Below are 17,089 nucleotides of genomic sequence, written 5' to 3'. Positions count from 1 at the left end.
TTAATCTTGGTTTCGGCTTGGGTCTTGATCTCATGGCTCATGAGTTCTAGCCCCCATTGGGCTCCATGCTGACGGTGTGGAGCCTGCTTGGGATTGTCTCTCTCTCCCTCTCTCTGCTCCCGCACAGCTTGTGCTCACTGTCTCTCTTTCTCTGCCTCTGCCCCTACCCTGCTCATGCTCTCTCTCCCTCAAAATAAATAAATAAACTTAAAAAAATATTTTGATTTCAAATATCTACTTTTTTTGCATCATAGTATGAGGGTGATCAATAGAAAACATTCAAGCATAGCATATACAACATTAGGAGAGTGAAATGGAAATATGTGTTCACAAAGAGGAATTGGTATTTAATCTGTTAGTAATTACAGTTTATTTGGGTATATTAAAATGGAATTTTATGGCATTTAGATTCTGCTATATGCATTTAGAAATCTGAGATAACCATTTCATTAAAATATTAATATTTAAATATTCCAAAAGTTATAGATTAGCATATTTTTTGAACTTATGATAAAAAATTTTAGAAGCTAATTCAAAATATGTCAATGGGGTACATAGCTTTCCCCTCAGCATTTAGAGAGCATGTAAGCAAACTTTTTGGAAACCGCTGAGAATGAAATTAGAGCTTTTTAAAAAATATAGTTATTATGTGGATGGAACTGGAGGGTATCATGCTAAGCAAAATTAGTCAGAGAAAGACAAATATATGACTTCACTCATATGAGGAATTTAAAATACAAAACAGATGAACATAAGAGAAAGGAAACAAAAATGATATAAAAACAGGGAAGGGGACAAAACATAAAAGACTCTTAAATATAGAGAACAAACAGGGTTACTGGAGGGGTTTGGGGAGGGGGGATGGGCTAAATGGGTAAGGGGCATTCAGGAATCTACTCCTGTAATCACTGTTGCACCATATGCTAACTAACTTGGATGTAAATTAAATAATACATAAATTGAAAAAAATAAATAAAAACTATAGTTAAATTTTTGGACACACTGAGTTCCCATATAAAGTTTTGTGACTGTGATTTTCAAATGAAATCAGTCACCCTATTGCGTAATTCTCTATTTAGCTGTGTGCGGCAAAAAGAAGAGAAATGGTAGGTCCAACCATGGTTGGAGTTTTTCAGGGAGTGTACCCAGGAGTGAGAGAGAATTAAGGGAATTAACATGACTTTAACTAGTGTGGTTTATGATTATAGTGGTAGTTTATGGATTCTAACCTGAACAAGGAGCGAAGTAAAGACAGCAGAGGGCTAATGGATAACAGAGGAGTGACGAAGTCAAGGGATTGGAGGTTTCAGTGATGTGCAGACCTGTAGCTACAAAGTAACGGTGCGATGTCTGAAATAACTTTCAGAGGGGACCCGGACATCTACAAAGCAAAGATGAGCATGACTGGTAAAGACAGAGAGAAGGAAAGGGCTGTTAGATGCAAGACGATGAAGAAACTCAGAATCCAGGGACATAAATGAACTGCCTGTGAAGCCCTTTCTCTGAGCCTCCACAGTATACTGATTATCTTACAGACTTGTATTCTTCTTTAAATTGGAGTTATAAGAATACGTGTCTTAAGTCTGCCTTTCTTCATCCCTTCACTGAGCTGAATTTTTGTGTTTTTGTGTGTGTATGTGATCATTCCATGAATAGAATTCATATAAAATCAGAGAATTCTTCCTTTTTCCATTTATCTGAACATACCATAAATACCTACTCACCCGCATACCAGACATTCTATAGTTGTAAACAGTTCCTTTCAACTGGATCTGCTCCCCTCGTACAACAGAATATGGTATATTCATTTCCAGGAAGACATCTTTGAACACCTGTGCCTTGAGAGTATCAGCAACACATATACCTTTGGTCCAAAGGGAAAGCAAAGTAGAGGCATATTAGGGAATTCCTATTAATGCCTTATTAGTACTACTACGTCTAAGAATTGCTTTCCTTCAAGGAAAAAGGAATACTGTATCATATTTTTCTCTGTACTGTCATGTCCTTGAATTTTCCACTCATTGATCTTTATTTCAATAATTGTTGGTATTAACAGAAAACTTCATTTCTCCAACAAATATTTAATTCTATTTAAGGCATGAGGATGTTTATCAACTCAAGTACCAAATCTCTTTTTGGATATGCATTATTGGCTGTATTTAATGGGTATAAAATTTTGATTGTGGAAACCACGATTTTAAAGAAATAAAAAATACAAACAGATGAAACCAACCCTGAAGTGATTTATAAAGTACCTCCACTAAATCACCACAAAAGGGAATTAGCCCAAGGGAAAAGTAATACATTTGCTTCTAACTCTACTCAAGCTCCCAGTCACTGAGAAAAACAAAGGAAATGGGAAATGGACATTAGCATTTATAAAATGCTCGTCAATATGGTCAGAGATATGGGCATATCCAAGTCTTTTTGTAGTATATTAAAAAGATATTTAACAAATGACACCACTGAAGTCCTGGGTGAGTTTATAAATTGTAACAAAAAAACCACATTTTGCTAACAAAATCACTCCTTAAATGAGCATACAACTTAAGTTTGCTTACCACTATTTGAAATGCCAACACCTTGAATTTCCCAGGTAGTTAGAGAATCAGGTAGCACAAATTGCAATTGGCTTCTGAAAATTAATGTGTTAATATTCAAACACAGTGAAACATTGAGTAGCCCAATTTGCCCCCATTCGCTAAACAGAATGTTTGCTGCCTACTATTTTAGAAGAAAGAAAAAATTCACAATAAAGCAAAATGACATCAGGTGTTAAGGAAAAATCAAACCAGAAAAATAGATTCATTAACTCTCCTACTTGTTGCTTGTTTTTAAATATTTCACTTGTATGAGAATTCAAATTCAGAAAGATGCCTTGGAAACACCGCAAACTCAAAACATACAGAAAAAATATTTATCGTGTGCTATGTTCTAAAATAGGGAAGAAAGGTAATGCATCTTAACGGTGCTCATAACAAAGTCAACATAACTAAGAATTTCTTTTTTTAATATATATTTAGGGAGAGAGGGAGGGGTGGGGGCGGGAGGTAGAGAGAATCCCAAACAGGCTCTGCTGTGTCAACATGGAGCTCGACTAGGGCCCAATCCTGAACCGTGCATGACCTGAGCTGAACTCAAGAGTCAGATGCCCCACCGACTGAGCCACCCAGGTGCCCCCATAATGAAAAAATTCTGATTAAGATTAAGCTTATACATTTATTTCTTTGATCCAACAAACAGCTGTTGTCCACCAACTTTGAGTCAGGCATAGCACTAAATACTGAATATGCAGCACTTACGAGATAAAAACCTATTCTCAAATAGTTTATAGTCTAGTAGAAGAAACAGTTAAGTAAATATATTGTAGTTCATTGTAATAACTGTACCAATAAATCATTTAAAAAGTTCAGAGCCAGTGTGCATTGATTCAACACATTTATTTGAGTGCCTCTAACAAGCTGGACCCTATGCCAGGTCTGGAATATAAAACAGTAATCTGAATTTAGTCTTTGCCCTGAAAGAATCCTTCTCATGTGGGAGACAGCAGGTAGACAGGCCATTATAACACTGTATGATATAGGCAACAGGGTTGATTGGGAGGGGTAATTACCCCAGTCACTGATAGGGTGGGGGAGATTGGTGGGAAGGCTTACCAGAGGAAGTGCTAGCCCCGGGGGAATGTCAGCTGCAATGGGTGACACTGTGGAGGGAAAATTAGAGAAGACGAGGGTAGAGACGAGGAGACCCATTTTAAGACTGATGCCAGTGTTGGGCCTTGGGGCTTGAAAAGTCGATGCTTTGAGCCCCCAAGGAACAGTGATGCTTAGGGACTCAGCACTGTTCATCACTGTTTCCAGTGCCTGGGATAGAGTAGGCATTCCCTAAGAGTGTGTTGAAAAACAAGAAGAGAATCTTTCTTCTTATTAATCAGTATTTATTTTCTAATATAGATATTTCAGAATGAAAATGCCTGCTTAATTCTCTCTCTGCCTCTCCTCTGTTCTCTCTCTCTCTCTCTCTGTCACAAAAATAAATATAAATAAATAAATAAATAAATAAATAAATAAATAAATAAATAAATAAATAAAATGGGGCACCTGGGTGGCTCAGTTAGTTAAGCATCTGACTCTTGATTTCAGCTCAGGTCATGATCTCAGGGTTTGTGAGTTTGAGCCCCGTGTTGGGCTCTGCACTGTCAGCATGGAGCCTGCTTGGGATTCTCTCTCTCTTTCTCTATCTGTCTCTTCCCTGCTCTCTCCCCGCCCCCCCAAAAAAAAGAAGAGGGAGAAGAAGAAGAAGAAAAAGAAGAAAGAAAGAACAGAAAAGAAAAGAAAAGACAAGACAAGATGATGGCTGCTCACTGCAGCATATAGCACACATTTGAGCAAAGGCTTACTGAAGCAGGATGAAATTAAATAGAATAGTACCCTTCCTTACCAAGAGTTAATTTTGTCCTGGAAGTAATGACTAGAGCAAAGCACACAGTTAAAAAAAAAAAAAAAAAAAAAAAGGTAAAGCAAATAAAACAAAATTTAACCAAATGGTAATATTGCCTTAACTCTTAAATAAACTATTGGGAAATGGGTAGTTTCCAGATTTTTGGCCATAATATTTGCATTTTTCGGAGGAAAGTCAAAGAAGTATAATACCTTCTGGGGACATGATGAACTTCCCATAACCAGCTTTCTGGAAAATAGCTCCTTATTTCTGGCTTGCTCACTGGTAACAGGGTCTTTATATCTGGGGGGAAAAAGTATATGTGATTATGAAAAAACAACATGCATTTTATTTAGAGCCAAATTTTAAAACGTGGACAGACATTAATCTATAACTTAAATACTTTCTGAAAGGTCAATGAAACATTTTGTTTAGTGATTTTCAAATAGAGCTTTATTAATTTTTTTTAATGCTTATTTATTTTTGAGAGAGAGAGAGACAGACAGACAGAAAGCAAGCGGGGAAGGGACAGAGAAAGAGGGAGACACAGAATCTGAAGCAGGCCCCAGGCTCTGAGCTGTCAGCCCAGAGCCCAACACAGGGCTTGAACCCACAAACCGTGAGATCATGACCTGAGCCAGACGCTTAACCAAGTGAGCCACCCAGGTGCCCCCCAAAATAGAACTTTATTTATTTTTTAATAAAGTTCATTCATTTATTTTGAGAAAGAGAGGGTGCAAGCAGGGTAGGCGCAGAGAGACAGAGGAGAGAGAGAATCCCAAGCAGGCTCTGCACTGTCAGCACAGAGCCCAATGCAAGGCTTGAACTCATGAACCGTGAGATCGTGACCTGAGCTGAAGTTGGACGTTTAATGGGCTGAGCCATCCGGGCGCCCCACAAAATAGAACTTTAAAGGTCTTGGAATTTCTCCACTAATAGTACTGAGAGAACAAATAAAGCACAAAAATATCTTCAATGATTTGTTTCTTAAATTGCTAAATGTTTAGTGTTCCTGAGATTATAGAAGATACTCATCAATCTATAAAGTTATTTGCATTTTTACTATTACAGTAATTGTGTTTATATTATAAAATAAAGAAGGTTTACCTAAGGGAAATTTATTTCTACTTCCCTTAATAAAATGGACAGAATTTCTGCTTCTGTCCAAGATGCACTGATAAGAGTTACTCTTTTGCCTTAAAAAAAAAAAAAAATCAAGAAAGAAAAAAACCCCAGGAACTAAAAACACCAGGCACGTTATGTAAAACAACAGTTTTCAGACATTAGAGCATAAGTGACCCAGGGCCATGATTCCTAAGAGAAGGGACACTGGGTTGGTGAACCCTGAAATTGTTCAGGTTTACTGTCTGCAGGCAGTTTTCAGGCTGCAGAGCAGGGAAAGAAACCCATGTAGACCTTTGCAGAGTTGCAAAACCCATAGGAGTTTTGGGAGGCCAACCTGTCTAGAATGAGGGGCAGAGCGGAGCACCAGAGAGGTGGGGTGGATTGGGGGCAACAGCAGAAACTCAGTTCCATGCAGTGGAAGCCAAACCAGATGATTATAGTTGAAAAACCGGACAATGAAAAATATATGTACTAGGTGGCTTGTGAAAATGCTCCTTGAAATAAGCAAACATCTGAAAACAACCTAAATATATCTAATAACACGGTTTTTAAGAAATGACCACAAAAATTTACGTTTGCAGAAATATATCCATTCGGATGGACACTGTTGAAGACACACTGTTAAGAGAAACAGATTCTGAAAACAGGAGCTGTCATTCTGCTTTTGTTCCTTTTGTTTTGATTAGATATAGATGCAATGAAAGTCCTGAAAGTTCTGGAAACATATCAATGAGAGTTTTCTAAATCCTGAAAATATATTTTATTGAAATGGAAGATTTAATCTTTTGTGTAAGTACACTTAACCTCATGCTAGGTTTAGAAATTGTTTGCTATATTTGGTCAACATAGGCATCAACAAAATTTTTAATGGTTGTAATATCACAGAACCCTAGAATTCTAGAACTCAAAGGCATGTTGGAGATCATCTAAGCCTACACTTCTTGCTTTAAAAATGAGGAGGTTGAGGCTCAGAGGAGATACATAATGATTCAAGTTTATAGAAAGAGCTGGCCTTACACTTGCCCTTGGGTCTTGACTGTGGCCCTGTGCGCTCTGTTCTCTACTACATATGCCTCCTTTGATTCCCCAAAACAATAACTGATTTTCTTCTAATGGGCATTTTTTTTCCTAATTTCAATTAAAAATTTTGTTCTTTTTTTATGTTTATTTATTTTTGAGAGAGAGGGAGAGGGAGAGAGAGAGAGAGAGAACATGAGCAGGGGAGGGGCAGAGAGAGAGAGAGAGAGAGCATGAGCAGGGGAGGGGTTAGAGAGACAGGGAGACCCAGAATCTAAAACACGCTCCAGGCTCCCAGATGTCAGCACAGAGCCCAACGTGGGGCTCAAACTCATGAACTGTGAGATAGTGACTTGAGCCAAAGTTGGCCGCTTAACTGACTGAGCCACCCAGGAGCCCCAGTCTAATTTCAATTTTAAATAAAACATGAAAACTGTCCTTTTTTAGCAGAACAGGATCACACAAGATTCCCCATACTGAGCAGAATTCTGATAGAAAATGTCAAACTCACGCAGCCTTCCCAGCTGGATGTTTTTAAGAGGATCCTCATCACGGTGCTTCTTTGCGATAAGACAACATTCCTTGAAGATCCTGACGCATCTGGGACCTATTGTAATGCGGGCAGCACGCTGCTCACAGTCCTCATCTTCGTTACGGTAGGCTCCGTCGTAGCAACATTTCTTCAATACTGTGTGTTTGTATTTAGCAACTGAAATAGTAACGATGCAAATGTCCTTGATTATGCACAGAGTCGTAGCATTCCAGGTTCAGAAGGGATCCTGAGGGATCCTTGGGTCTGCGGCCACATGACCCTGCCCCCACCCCCGGGCCCCTAGCAACAGCCAAGGCTAGGTGAGTGATCCCCCACATTCAGCTGGGTACTCCAGGAATGGGGAGAATGTGGTCTCATAAGGCAGATCATTCTCATTCATATTAAATGTTTAAAGAGCTTCTTGCAATTAAGCTAAATACTAACTTTTGACACTGGCATCTTGGGTTCAGCACCCTTTGAGTGAAATAAGTTAATGGAGAAGCCTTCAAATATTTGAAGATGGCTATCAGCACTGTATAAGTGCTTCCTTCTTTAAGCCACATACCCTGCTTTTTAAAACTTTTCTTATAGGATGTGGTTTGTGGAACTCCACTGGTGGCATCGTAAGAGCTAATATTTTAAAAAATATTTTTAACAAATATAAATTTGAATGTATAAAAATGAATATGAATAAAAATTTTTTAATGTTTATTTATTTTTGAAAGAGAGAGACAGAGCATGAGGTGGGGGGTGGCGGTGCAGAGGGAGAGGGAGACACAGAATCTGAAGCAGGCTCCAGGCTCTGAGCTGTCAGCACAGAGCTCGCCTTGGGGCTTGAACTCACCATGAGATCGTGACCTGAGCCGAAGTTGGACACTTAACCAACTGAGCCACACAGGCGTCCCAATAAGTGCTCATATTTTATCATAAGTGCCCAAACTACTCAGTGTCTTTCATATTGTTAGAACTTAGAACTAGGGTTGGAATTAAAATAACTCCTATATAGATGGAAGGAATTCTTATCTTACCCTAAGCATGATTATTAGTTGAACTCTGGCCACCGACTTTCAGTTCAACATTCTTCCTCTTTTAATATCACCAGTGATCATATTTCCATTTAAATAATTGTTCAAAAATAATTTCTGTTAGACTGATTTCCCAAAGAATAATCCAAAATACTATCAGCTGTTAAATACACGGAATAGAAGAAATAGGTTTCTAGGTACACTCCAAAGTTAATCAAATCATGATTTTGGTCAGAAGAAAATGGAAGAATATAATTTTAATTGCCAAATGAAGTCTATGCAGAGGAAATATTTGTAACAAGTAAAAAGTTAACCTTTTAACTTTAGAGATAGAAATAATACTTATTTTCCTCAGACTGAGGTTATGCCAAATGAAGTTGTAGAGTTATTTGGATTAATATTTCTGAGAGAGGTAAGCTAAGACATCTGTACATATCTTTCTTTTCATCCATTCCATTTGGATTAGGAATAATTAGATAATGGTTCGTTCTCTCCAGCTTTTGAATAATAGGATCATAACCTTTTTATAATTGCATCAAACTTTTAGAGTACCTTCCTCCTGTATTTTCTTTTGTAGCATTCTCTTTGGCCTGAGAATTTCTTTGCAGGGCTTATCTGTTAAAGGAAGAAGAAGAAGGAGAAGGAGAAGGAGAAGGAGGAGAAGAAAAAGAAGAAGAAAAAGAAGAAGAAGAAGAAGAAGAAGAAGAAGAAGAAGAAGGGGAGGAGGAGGAGGAGGAGGAAGAAGGAAAAGGAGAAGGAGGAGGAAGAGAAGGAGGAGGGGAAGAAGAAGAAGGAAAAAAGAGTTAAAATGACAAAAAAGAAAATTCCATGAAATTATTTAAGTACTTAAAACATTCATAAGTCATTCATGTATTCCACAAATTCTGAGAGCCTGTGTTTGACTAGGCACCGTGCACAACACATCTTAACATTTATCTTACCTTAGAGGAGCTCATGATCTAGTGTCCTCTAGTTTGACTTGTTTGATCCAAGTTTGGCTTTGAATCCTGCAACCTCTTTGACCCACTGATTACAGAGAAATATCTAAGCATTTAAAGTGAGCAAAGTTTTTGTTGGGTATGCTACTTTTATTATTTGCTCTTTGTGCTCTGTTATTATGAATAACAGGTCAAATATAATTATGAACAGTTTTATAGCCACAGAAAGAATATGATTAAGATGTGGTCCTTGTCCTTCAAGAGCTCACAGTGCATTGGCTGAGGCAAAATACATAACGAAATGGAAGAATATTCAGTGATGCCCTGCTACTGTGTTACTTATAAATAGAGCTAGTCCCCACAGTATTCTCTCTGTGAAAGGAGGAAGGAATGATCAATTCTGTATGGGGAAGAAACCTTATTGAGGAGGGGATTCTTTTATCGGCTTCTCCAGGCTAATACAAGGGAAAGCAGTCCTGATGGGGAAAGGCCTAGAGGTATAAAATAAAATAGCAGAGAGCCACCCCTAGAACTACACTTGGGTCTGCACAGCTTAAACCTCAGGTAAGATAGAGCAAGACAAAAGATAATTGGAGAGAGCTGGGGAGAAGACCGTGGAAGATCCCTGAGGACTACACTAAAGATTTTGTACTTTATCTTGATGGCCAGTAAAACATTTTGTACTGGGGCATTATGTAGTCATGTCTCTCTAAGATCAGTGTAGAGAATTTGTGGAAGACAATTACAAAAATGGTATCAATGTGAATTGATCAATGTAAATTTCAGTAATCATTTTGAAGAATAAACCAAAAAAAAAGCTGAACATTTTACCATCTTCTCGGGTGTCATCTACATTTGCGTTGGTGAGAAAGAGGAGTCCAGCCAGATGGAATACATCTGCATTGTTGCGGCCACCACCTGCCCCACAGCCCAGGTCGCTCGTCTCTAAGACTTGAAATACCTGTCCAGAGGTGGTTAGCTAATTTAATAATTCTTAGGAATTAACTCAAGGCAAAATGTGGAGTCTACTTAGATGTATAAATTGTTTCCCTGAAGAATTAAAGGTACTGGCTGTCACATGGGTAGAACAAATCAGGCCATCGTTCATCTGTCAAATGGCCAAAGACCAGATTTCCCAACTTCATTATTTTAGTGTGTCCTTTTATATTTATAAATACACACACATTCAATATTAAAACAAGAACTAAGTTTTACGCTTTGGTGAGAAGATTCTTAGGAACTAACCCATGGTGTGTTGGACATAGAATGAATGCTGTGGTCAGTATAAGATCCAAACAAACAAACAAATAAATAAATGCATGAATGACTAAATTAACAGACAAATTAATTTTTAAGTTGCTAAAAAGAAATGAGCACAACCTCTTATGTTTAGAGGAAGAAGGCTCTAGGTTCTAAGTGGGTGAGAACTTGTTTGGGGAAGCTTATTCCAGTTTTAATTTTGATCCCAAATGTTTTTTTTTTTTCTTTTCTGAATGGTGTTAACTGTATAGTTATCTTTGTTTTTTGTTCAAAGAAATTCAAGCCTACAAAATAGTTAGCAGGGCATAGGGGAGATAAATGGGAACTTAGGGGAAGTGAATAATTCTCACATTCTTTTGTTCCAGATTTTAATGAGAGTAAAAAAGAAAACAAAAAACAGAAAAGTCTCCATAGGCTGCCTATCCAGTCTTCCATTATGCTGTCACTTTATAAAGCCCCCCACCTCCAGGTTCAATCTCAAAATCGTCCAAATTGATGGCACTTTTGCCCCAGGAATATAATTGCCATTATGGTCATATGCTACACTTGGAAAAACAAAAAAGGATGAATCAATGTTTTAGAGACTAACATGAGGATAGCTTACCTTCCTAAGAGCCATTGTTTTGAGTATATTTACAGAAGAGCAGATCCAGTCTTCCCTAATTCTTCCCCACAACCTACCCTTGGGGCCACACTTTGTGAAGCATTATACAGAGCCACCCCAAGACCCAGCAACCAAGGCCATGCACCACTTAACTCTTTCCAGAGGTTTCTTGGCTCTTCTCTGGACTCCATATATAGCACTGTCCACTGCTGATAAAGCCACCCAGGAATTTGACTCAGTTGCCATATTAAGAGATACATGTTGGCTTGGAGAATACGACGCATCTGCACTTGGAGACAGATGAACCTAAAAGATCATTTGAAAAAGAAAAGACAAGGTTATTTGCATGAGACAAAACTTCACAAGTAGTTATATTTATAGTCTCCTTTATTCAGAAGAAAATTTGATTGTGACACATAATTTGTGGCTTACCTGGAGCTGATTGCCACACTTTTCTTCGATATTTAACCAGACTGAATCAGACACCAACTCTGCTGTCTGCTCTCCTGTGACGATGTAATAGACCAGGAGACGGGCTGAAGGAACCATGTTTTGTGTCACTGGAATGTTTATGTTTTGATAGGATGAATCTGGAAGTTTCTCTCTTGTGCCAAAGTGGACAATTTTGCCCTTAGATAAAATCTAAAAATAAACAGCAGTAGTGACCATGTTAAAAAACAAAAGTTTTGCTTTCAATATGGAGCTTGGAGATGGAGTAGAAAGTATGTTAAAGAGAAAGAAAGGTTCCTGGTTAACAGGAACCAGGAAAGGTCAGGAACCTTTCCGTTTACTTAATTCTTTTCTTTCTCACAAGTCAGTTGGATAGGAATATTACGCCCACTGTGTAGATAGATAAAGGAACTGGGGCTTGGGAATTAACTAAATGTCATACTGATTTTAGCTCAAAATCACATAACTAGGAAATCAGAGAGCTAAGAGTTGACCCCAAATCTATTTAAAGTCATCATGCTGTCACTAAAATCTCTTTTGTTTTATTGATTAAAACAAAATAGATGCATGAATAGAGTGCATCTTATTTGGGAATTAAGGTTTTGTTTTTAATTAAAAAATTTTTTCTTTTAATGTTTATTTATTTTTGAGAAAAAGAGAGAGACAGTGCAAGTAGGGGAGGGGCAAAGGGAGGGAGACAGAATTTGAAACAGGCACCAGGCTCTGAGCTATCAACACAGAGCCTGATGCTGGGCTGGAACTCGGGAACGGTGAGATCATGACCTAGGCCGAAATTGGATGCTTAACCAACTGAGCCACTCAGGCGCCCTTTTTAAAAATTTTTTAATGTTATTTATTTTTGAGAGAGAGAGACAGACAGAGTGCAAGCAGCGGAGGAGGGGCAGAGAGAGAGGGAAACACAGAATCCCAAGCCGACTCCAAGCTCTGAGCTGTCAGCACAGAGCCTGATGCGGGGTCCGAACCCATAAGCCGTGAGATCATGACCTGAGCCAAAGTCGAATGCTTAATCAACTGAACCACCCAGGCACCCCTGGGAATTAAGTTTTAAAGCCAGAGATTAGGTTCTGTATTGGAGGCATATGGCTAAAAAACAAGTTACAAATCACATGAACCCAAAATGTTCTCAAACTTAAATTGTCCTCAAACTTAAATAGACTGCATATGTGGTTTTGGTACATAGTTCCTAAACAGGTCCCATAATTCTTCATCCATCAATATGATCTGTGTTCCTCATTTATTTTTTTAAACTTCTTTCTCAAAAATGTTGAAAGAGCTATCACCACCTGTTTGGCCTGGCCACTGGAATAATTCATTCCATTTCTTTGGCAATGTCAGGAAGCCCTTAAGATCTCCCCCACCTTCTGCCCTAGGTTTCACCTATAGGCTTGATTGGCCACCTTTGTTTAATATAAGGGATGTAATAGGGCTGTTGCTAAAGGGTAGAATTGGGGTAGATATCATATGACTCAACTCTTAAGAGCAGGATTTGAGTCTCCCTTTTATGCCAATGAAATGCACATACTTGAAATAGGTTTAGGCCTGTAATCTTTGGCCATGAAATAGAGCAGAGGTAATGTGAAAAATTAATCAGTCTCTGTGGAGTAATCAGGCTCTCTTAGGCAAAGGGCGTATCAGATAAGGAGTCAGAGGTTCCCAGTTCAAATAAAAAAATATTCCTCTTCCAAGCTGAGTGACCATGGTGAGCGTTTTAACCTCTCCGTTCCTCAGTTTCCTCATCTGGGAAATGGTCATGAAAATCATGACCCATCTCAAAGGTTTTTGAAAAAACTGATTATCAAATTGAATTATGTCCTTGAAAGTACCTTGTAAAAACAAATATAAGGGGTCATTCTAATGTTCCTCTGTAAGCAAAGAGAAATGTTCAAGGTGGGGGAATAGATAGTTTTAAATCTATCATTACTGTACTTACCAAGTAATTATAGTGAGTTATTTTGTTAATATATGGACTTCTGGGGGTAACAATAATATTCAGATATTCTCCCACAAGCAAAGGTTTATAGTTTCCAGTCCAGTCAATATAAAGGTAACTTTGGCTGAGAGATGAATATGCTATTGCTTGGTAAACTTTGCCGGCTTGATTTTCTTCTGGAAGATCTGGGTCATCAGTCTTGACCTGAAAAGGGAAATTTCAAAAAAGATATGTGGACTGTGATGAAATATTTTTTATGAAACATACCTTGTAAATTTCTTTCTTTGCTTTATAAATTTCTAACTTTCACAACACCAGAAGCTAAAGAGGAAAAAAAAAAAAAAACCCTCCACTACTCCAATGTTTGTACAGCTGTGATATCAAGTAACTTCACAAAGACTATGGACAATAATTGGAATAATATGGGGTTATGAGCCATGGTGGGAAAGTCTGGTGAAGGGGAGAGGCAAAGATGCTTCCGGAACAAATATTGGCACCTTTCCTGAAATGTCCTGGCAAGTTGGGGACTCCTCTTCCCATGGGTTGGCAGGGATTGGGGGTAAGAGAAGGGTGGCAAGAGGAGGCCTTGAGGACTGGGGACAGGAGTGAACATCGCACAGACTTTCTGGTCCAGTTTCATTGTAAAGTAGCATCACGGAAGTGTACTTATAAATATGGAATGGGGCAGAAATGATATCATGGCTAATAACCCCTTTGCTATCAAAGGGGTTATTAGCTCACACTCTGGAGTGAGCTATGCATTGGTTTGCATCCCAGAGCCACCATTTATTAACTCTGGATAAGTTAATCACAAGAGAGGTTAGAAGCCTATATTTCCACAGCTGCAAAATGGCAAAAATATTCTCTAATTCATAGAGCTGACTAACTGGGTATTAAATGTGTTCAACAGAAAGCTCTTAGCATTTCCTAAGTGCTTAGTAGATGATAGTGAATGTATGCATGTCACTGTCATTAATGTGCATTAACTAATCATTTATGGGGCGGGGGCGGATTGGGAACTTAAACATTAGTTGCTGAGAGAGAAGCCTGTTAACTGAGCTCTAAAGTAGAGTGGTTTATGCAGCTAGGAAAAAGGGAGACTTCCATGTGTGACCCCTTTGTGTCCCTGAAAAAAGATAAGAAGTGGGGGTGAGGGAGAGAATGTTTCTACCGCTGACTTCCACTGCTATACTTATTCCGAAGCTATACCTATTCTAATAAAGTCTTGCTAATGTAAGAGAAAATCATTAATTCCCAAATAGAAAATGATAGATTTATCTTCCTCAAGAACCAGGCAATGGATTAGTATATTGCCTCTGGTGCCTTCCCCCCACCCCGCCTTTGAATGCAAAATTGCGGATCTGTTCCCTGGACTCATGTTTAAAATCTGCTGCATCTGTTCTGCACACTAGCCAAAACACACAGTCAAAAAGCACACATTGTCCCAGAAAGTCCAACAGGAGAATTCAGCTCACGTTAAACTCCAACATCCTTGCTCCAGATGGAAGATTAACCATAAACGAAGCTACTCCATCACTGGAACGTGTTACACTTTTCTTCGACTCCAAGTTAGACATCTCTTGGTTTACATCGACCGTTTGTGCGCTCAGGGTCACCGGGACCCCTCCTACCAATTGGTCAAATGAATTCTTAACCTGCACCTGTTTGCCAGAACAGTCCAGATCCATTTCAGCAGCTCATCACTTTTTTTTTTTTAAAGCGGAACAATTCTGAAATAATTTTTCTTCTTCCCCACCAAAGTATAAATTATTCACATTTAACTCAGTAGAGAGAGGCATGGCCTTAGATTATAGAACGGCCTAATTCTATTTAGATACTTCAAGCACATACAAAACTTGCTTTAGCTTGGTAACTCTTTCTCTCTTAAAAGCCAGTGACCCACAGTGAATATTAAGTAACACATTTTAATTATACTAAAGTTGATTTTTAATAGCAACACATTTTCAAAGAATAAAAAAGTAAAACACTCTGTTCTAGCTTTCTAAGCTAAGAACAGGGAACAAAAATTTTCATCTTAAAAGTGATTATATTTTTTATATTATAAATTATAACATGTACTATATATAGTGAAATATAAAACACTAAATAAAATATAATTAGAAAGTCAAATGAACACATTAACGCTATACTACCAATATTTTAAAAAGGAAAAGTAGAGGGAGGAGAGAAAATAGTAAAAAGGAAGGAGGAAGCAAACAGAGAGAGAGAGAGAGAAAGAGAGAAACAGAGAAGGACAGAAAGAGCCAAAATGGAAAGGATGGCGAATAACACAGAGAGAGGTGAGACAAGTGTATACAAAGACCACAGGGGCAGACTGAAAAGCACAGAAATGCAAACTCAGATAAGACACATGGGAAGTAGAAAATGGGGAGAGAAAGGGGTTTTATTTTCAAAGAATGATATTTCTGTTTTAAAGCTTTTGAAGAACATGCCACCAAATAATTTTAAATGTTAGCATTATTTTTACTTTTTTAAAATTTTTACTTTTTATTTATTTTAGAGAGAGAGAGAGAGAGAGAGAGAGGGAGAGAGAGAGGGAGAGGACATGAGCAGGGGAGGAGCAGAGAGAGGAAGACACAGAATGTGAAGCAGGCTCCAGGTTCCAGGCTCTGAGCTGTCAGTACAGAGCCTGACGTGGGTTTTGAACTCACGGACTCTGAGATCATGACCTGAGCTAAAGTCAGACACTTAACCTACTGAGTCACCCAGGCGCCCCAAATGTTGGCATTTTTTTTTTAACTATAAACTTACGGTGTTTTATTTACATATAACTTAATGCAATGCTTTTTAAGGGAATGCCTAGCACAGGCTACCTGACTACTTGCTAAATACCGGCACTTGCCCTACAGGCCAGCAGTTTCCCACCTCCTTGTGCATCTTAAGGAGCAGGTTTTACAAATGAATTCCCTCTGTGATTCCCTTCTCCAGCTTCCCTCCCCTGTTTGCCATCCCCATGCTCTCTGTAAACAGAAAAAGAGAACCATATTCAGCAACCTTCCCTCCTTCATCTACCTTGATAGAATATGGAATCCCGGGCTTCATGAAAAGAGGAGTAGCAACCAAATTCAGTTTGTAGGGAGAGAGGACATATTTGATGCCAGGAATTTCTGCCTCTTCAGAAAATCCACCTAAAGAAATGACATGCATCACGTTGACCTTTTTTAAGAATATGCCAATCCCTACGGGGATCTGTTTGACCTGTGTATGTCTCCACAGACTTAGTCACTTACTTGCTCCATTCCTGCACTCATTCATTTATCAGTAGTCTTGGTTCAAAGGGGGTAGTGCAGAGAAAAGTTTAGACCTCAGGTGTTTTCCAAAGCCTTATATCCAAGGCTTGTGCAAGGAAAGCTACAGGGTTGGACTGGGGAGGAAGGTGAGGAAGGGCCACCACTTTTTGTCAGTGGCCTGAGTTTCAGTTGAATATGTACAAGGGATTATGGAGAGAGGGAAAGGACTAGGCACTAAGCTTTGCAGGGATTCACCTGTAGAGCACAGGGATATGGAGAGATATGGAGAGGAAAACAGAAAAAGAGTGCCTGAGGTAGAGGGAGTCCTGAGAGTCCACTGGCAGGGGCCCAATAACATACAAAGCTCCAGTATCCCCAAAGTCCTTTCCAATATTACATCCGTAACATCCATATGCATATCCTATACTTCGGCCAACTGGACAATCAGCCAGATAATCTCAAAGATCAAGTCTTGCCTGCTACCTGTGGCATGTCC

General features: G+C 38.7%; 1 protein-coding gene across 1 annotated transcript in view; it reads right to left on the bottom strand.

The window, feature by feature from the left end:
• LOC106986632 (complement C5) overlaps positions 1 to 17,089 on the bottom strand; it is a 91,494-nt gene that overhangs the window by 48,814 nt on the left and 25,591 nt on the right. The window contains exons 10-20 of the mRNA XM_015084812.3: positions 16,376 to 16,491; positions 14,818 to 15,003; positions 13,343 to 13,546; positions 11,374 to 11,583; positions 11,095 to 11,247; positions 9,909 to 10,038; positions 8,692 to 8,754; positions 7,094 to 7,291; positions 4,653 to 4,743; positions 2,562 to 2,635; positions 1,725 to 1,864 (exon numbers count right to left, since the gene is read on the bottom strand). Coding sequence (XP_014940298.2) covers positions 1,725 to 1,864; positions 2,562 to 2,635; positions 4,653 to 4,743; positions 7,094 to 7,291; positions 8,692 to 8,754; positions 9,909 to 10,038; positions 11,095 to 11,247; positions 11,374 to 11,583; positions 13,343 to 13,546; positions 14,818 to 15,003; positions 16,376 to 16,491 — 1,565 coding nt within the window. The remainder of the gene's footprint in view (positions 1 to 1,724; positions 1,865 to 2,561; positions 2,636 to 4,652; positions 4,744 to 7,093; positions 7,292 to 8,691; positions 8,755 to 9,908; positions 10,039 to 11,094; positions 11,248 to 11,373; positions 11,584 to 13,342; positions 13,547 to 14,817; positions 15,004 to 16,375; positions 16,492 to 17,089) is intronic.

The sequence above is a fragment of the Acinonyx jubatus genome, chromosome D4 (assembly GCF_027475565.1).
Source record: "Acinonyx jubatus isolate Ajub_Pintada_27869175 chromosome D4, VMU_Ajub_asm_v1.0, whole genome shotgun sequence".
NCBI classification, from domain to species: domain Eukaryota; kingdom Metazoa; phylum Chordata; class Mammalia; order Carnivora; family Felidae; genus Acinonyx; species Acinonyx jubatus.
This window is presented reverse-complemented; position numbering and strand designations above follow the sequence as displayed.